This window comes from Actinia tenebrosa, unplaced genomic scaffold, assembly GCF_029948245.1.
Source record: "Actinia tenebrosa isolate PJP-AT-01 unplaced genomic scaffold, QUT_ActTen_1.0 PGA_scaffold6__47_contigs__length_16458017, whole genome shotgun sequence".
Lineage (NCBI taxonomy): Eukaryota > Metazoa > Cnidaria > Anthozoa > Actiniaria > Actiniidae > Actinia > Actinia tenebrosa.
Window position 1 is genome coordinate 8,648,866 of NW_028292583.1, and position 5,415 is coordinate 8,654,280.

Here is a 5,415-nt window from a genome sequence, read left to right on the forward strand (position 1 = left end):
TTCAGGTTGTTATTCGATAAATGTCTTGTTCCTATGCCAGGCCTCTCCTATGTAAGGCCCTGGCTAAACGAGGAAACATGTTTCCCTAAATGTTTCCTAAGGTGGCAAAACTCACGAAACATCAGGAAATAATGTTTCCATGCGTCTTGGAAACATGAAATGTTTCTGCCGCACAGCAAAAACATTTTTTGCTTCTTGGAAGCAAAATTTGTTGCACGCAGCGATGTTTCGCATGTGACTAAACTGGGAAACATCAAGAAAACATAAGCGCGGTAAACATGCATTTTTCTGGAAACATGTTTCCTTGTTTAGCCGGGGCCTAATGACCTTTCTCGATAATAACTTGGATGCAAGGCTAACATGAAAATACAAAAGAAATCACACAAATTTCAAATGCTTACTATTTATTTCGTTATTTTCTAGAGCTCTGTGAAAATGGGGACGATCACTTGTCAGTAAAATATAAAATATTTTTACAGCTTTACATGTTTACGCTGTTTGTGCGATTTTACCGTAAAAGGGGTGAAATTTCAGGCATTCTGACAGCTAAACAAAGTCGGTGAAACCCATTTTTTTATTTTTACTGGGTTACCTGTGGTATCAGTCGTAAAATGCCTTTGCTTTTTTTTTGGATTTTTTTTTTTTTTTTTTCTCCGCGACAAAATGACAAAGTTGCGCAATAATACCCAGTATGCATTTCGGCTTCGGTAAAAGAGGTTCCTGATTGGTTCGGCCTTAGATGCCATAGCAACTCATTCCGTAATACTATTGACGCTGTCATATTTTTTATTTTACTTCTAGTATGAAGTACTTTCATTATGCACATTTTTTTAAATCTGACGATGGGATCTTTTGCCCTTAAAGAGGTAATGAAAATTGCAAAATTAATTTCCGATTCCTTTACTGATTTTTAATTTGATTAAGTTCCGCCCGAAATTACAGGCAACATTTAAACAGAAAAGAAGGTGCTGCCTTTGTAATTACATCTGCAAATGGTTAGGCCATTACGTGTCTCGGAGAACCACGTTAATGGTGGTCCCGTCCCTAAATAACTAGAGACGTTAAAAGAGGACCACGAGTTTATCAGTTGAATTACTATCGAGTATCATCCTCTATAAACCAAGTTAAATTATGTACATTTTAATGTACTGTTTTACATTTTTACAGTTTTTTAAGACGTTTAACATTTTGTGGCCCACCCCCCTTAGCTCTTTTTACCTCCCATTACTTTATGACGAGTCCCAGTCAGAAATACAAATTTTATTTGGAGTATTGCAACTAATCGTCGATACATAAACTTGGTTCCCAATAAATATGAATATATATAAATGTACAAATTAGTATGTGTATAAATAACACGATGATAAATATTGAATCCTAGGTGTATATATATATATTATGGAAGTATACCCTATGAATTATTATTATTATAAATAATAATAATAATTGTAATTATATCTTTATTTATCCTGATTTAAAAAACTGATCAGCTGGACACAATAGAACAGCTGGTATGAACCGGTGATCAGCAATCTATGAAAATCTAAATAAAATCTATACTAAAATCTGCGATTAAGAACCTAAAAGTATAAATATAAGAAAAGAGAAAATTAAGTATAATATATACATATATACACAGAAACACGAAAACCCCGCGCCCACAAAACCTATATATCTATTTTTAAAACACTTCTTAATCACTTATTTTTTCACTGCGTAAAGCAAAACAATAATGAACATGTTTTATTGCTTGTACTCGTAAATTGATTGAGCGGAGGGTCTATAATATCAAAAACAGTTGGTCCTCCGAAATGAAATTGATGGGGGTTTTTTTCAAAGATTTTGTGCCTAAACTTAAAAATAGAGGGTATTTGTCAAGGAACTGTCTTTCATTTTATACAGCGTCTGTGCAATGAAAACACTTCCTTTCCTCTACTCTTTTGTATCCTGAGTATCTGCCCTTTTCTATTTCTAGGTTAGGCTTTCCTTTAAAATGTTTCACCCTTGTCAAGTATCCGCCTCTAATGAATAAGTGACTTTAAAGAGGTGATATGTTCTTAATTTATTCTTTTGGCCAACAGTGTTTCCCGAGCCAATATTGTTCAGTTCTCTCTGTCTTCTAATCATTGCAGCAAAAGGAAAAATTTGGCCCTGTAGTGCTAAATCTTTGTCTAACCATATATTTTGCCCAACCCACTTCGTAATAATAGCTCTTTTACTTTTTGAGTCCAGCAGGTTTTGGGCTGAAATTTTTCATTTCTTGAAATATCGTTAAAATGAGTTTTATGGTTCAATGAAGGAGGACTAAATTGAGCCTTATATCTTAAATTTGCTGCTATGCTCAAAGAGTCGACCTAGTTCAGCGAGACAGGCAGAATTGCTTGCATATATTCCGTCCCAAAGCACTACATTTTGCAGAATTTTATGCGGTACAGATTCAATTGGATCGCATCTTTTCAGACCTCTTTAGGCCCATATGCTTTGTTACCAAATCTTGTGTTAACAAGGTTCTGGTTTTTGCATTACAGTTTCGTATACACTTATTTCAATAAAGTTAGTCACCAAAAAACCTAGAAAGCTGAGATCCCTGAGGATCATGGGAAACTTTTAATACCAAACAAGTAAAGCTTTTGATACAATTTGCAGCTTGAGGTTGCTCAGGAGAGGTGAGACTGTAACTGGTAAAAGATATAAAATCCATCAACAGTTATCAAGCGGTTGAAACATGTAAAATGTAACTACCCATAATCCTTGTTGGTCTCAGCTTTGTAGCTTTTCAGGTGACTAACTTTATTGAAATAGATGTATACAAAACAGACTGAGTATGGCTAGTCATCCATGCCCTTTACACGTTTTCAAAGCTTACCTTCTTTCTTGACCTACACCATGTCAACCGCCATCTTTTAGTTTGGCAGGTGATAGCCAGAACCCATATTCCACAAAATCAAGAATTGCCGACTTTCCTAACGATAAAAGCCCAGCTTATTGAGGTACCCGGTATTTCGGCGCGTTAATTCTCCTAGTAACCCGTCCCGGGGGTCGGTGGTAACATGGCAAATTTCACAGTTAGAGATACATGCATATAAGATGTATGATGATCAATTCTTGCGAAGGAAGACAGTTGACTAGAGGAATATTAGTCCTTATTTTATGTCTGTACTTCCTCTGTCTAGTTTCTGTCATCTTTTTAAGGATGTTGATCGCATGCCGGTGCCACTACAACAGATCTACAGCTAAACCTCGCAAGAATCTTTTTAAATTCATTTTTAAAGTCTCTATTGAGAACCCCATATATGAAGGGGTTGACGCAAGAGCTCATGGCTGCAAAAGCAGTAGACATCAGGTGAACCTTTCTGGGAAGAGACACTTTGTAAAAAGAGAGTAACCTGACACAGAAAACAGGCGTCCAACAAATCACAAAACCAATAACAACGGCGACTAGAATCATGGTAACCCGTGCTTCTTCTGGACTGAAGTGACTAGCTTGAGGACGTCTGGTAGAAGCATGGATATTTTTCCTTGTATTTTGCTTGTGTTTTCGAACTTTAGCAAAGACCATACTATAGCAGAATGTTATGATACTAAGCGGGATTACAGAGAATATGAGTGTTGCTGTTAATACGAGGACTTTGGACATTTCCTCTATTCTTATGAAACAATACAGTTCACCCGGGTAAAACATGGCTTTTTCCGAGAAAAAATAAACGCTTGGGAAAAAAAGAAAGAGGATCCACGTGAGGGTGATTACAAGCCGTACAGTTTGGATGTTGAAGCAGCGAGCAGGATGGACCACCTTGAGATATCTATAAATGGTTGCTTGTGTTAGAGTAACAAGAGAAATACTGGCAAAGGCAAGGATCATGTAGGCCTGAGCCTGACAGAGCAAGTCGGGGAATATCATACGCCCTGTTATCACTACTACCAGGACTAAATGGTGAGCAACAAAGCATCATAGCCACATCTGTGATGGCTAAAGAGACGATGAGATAATTGCAGGACGTGCGGAGAGCAGGGTTACGGCAGACGGCTAGACAAACCAGCACATTTCCTGAAAGCCAAACCAAGATTGACTAGTAAACTCTTTAATCTAGATGCCCAAATAACTTATCAACCGTGGGCTTGTATAAATTACTTTAGGAAAGATGTCTATTTCGGATTTCTACTGACCTGAAAAACCGAGAAATAACATGAGAAAGGCAATCGTTGATTCCAGTACTACAGCCATCAAGCTTCTATTAGCTAGCTCGCGAGCCAAACTACTATATGTAGTGTTACTTGGGTCCATATCAGTCTGCTGCATTGAACAACCGATTTTAATAAGTTGGCGTTCTTGTTAGGGATACATGTCAGATGCGCGACATTTATAACAACGTATTTTTCTCGCGTTACATGGCATTGCAATGTCCAAGATTAAATGACATTTCATTCATCCTTACAGCTCCGAGTTGACTTACCTCGAGTGAAAAGGTATTTGTAGCTTTGTTTAGTGAAACGATCAGGGCTACCTTCGGATTATAGTAGTGAAGCGATCTTGATACGATTTCTGATCCTGAATTGATTAAAACTCGGCTGCAGATGTTGCCGATGATATCGAAAGAGAAGCCAAGAGAGAAAAGGTAGCTAGTAGAGAGTTTAAGATTCTCGTTTACGGCAAACGTGAAACGTCAGTTGACCATTAAAAAATTCTTTATAATTAGTGAAAAGGAATCGCAAAAGTCTCCAAGTAGTAGTTAAACAAAAGAATACTTGTGTTTGTTGAGAAAGTTTGCAAAAGGTAAAGTGAAATATAGGGAAACGATGAAAACCTGGTCACGTTTGCCGTTTGCGGGAAGGAAAAACGGGAACTGATCTTAATCTGCCTAGTGTTTGTGTAAAGACTGTAAACCGGAACTATCCTAAACATGATTTCATGACTGACCTGATTAAATAAAGCAACCTCTCCTGTTTATTTCTGGTCTATTAAGACTCTATAAAGACTAAAAAATAGTAGACTTCATGTTGACTTCTCTTTTTCCTTTCACGATCAGCAACTTTGCATTCGCGCATCAAAACCTTGAAGTCAAATTAACCGTTCGTTCTCACACAAAAATTTCTGTAGAAACAAGTTGCTTTTCACTGACTGATAGCAAAAAGATATGACAAGCAATTGTTGACATAAAGTAAAGTTTTTCATTAGTTTTTAAAATTAAAATCTGATATATTCTAAGGACTGATCAAGCATTTTATTTGTTTCAATACATCTTTTCTATCTTTTGTACCATACTTTCTTTCATCCATCCATCGATTTATCCTTCTTTCATTAACTCCTTACTTTAAAGTTTCCTTTTCCTTCCAAGTCTCCAATATAAACCCATAATGACGGACCAAAATAACAATAAGTTATAACTGAAATAGTATATTTAGAAAAGGGAAAAA

The 5,415-nt window shown here is 36.6% G+C and overlaps 1 protein-coding gene across 1 annotated transcript; it reads right to left on the reverse strand.

Moving 5' to 3' along the window:
- Positions 1-3,187: 3,187 nt before the first annotated feature.
- Positions 3,188-4,285, reverse strand: LOC116307428 (somatostatin receptor type 3-like). The gene is made up of 3 exons (XM_089038960.1): positions 4,168-4,285; positions 3,904-4,048; positions 3,188-3,581 (listed from the first exon to the last, which is right to left on the reverse strand). Exons 1-3 carry the CDS (start codon positions 4,283-4,285, stop codon positions 3,188-3,190), a joined length of 657 nt encoding a protein of 218 aa, XP_088895086.1.
- Between the last annotated feature and the right edge of the window lie 1,130 nt (positions 4,286-5,415).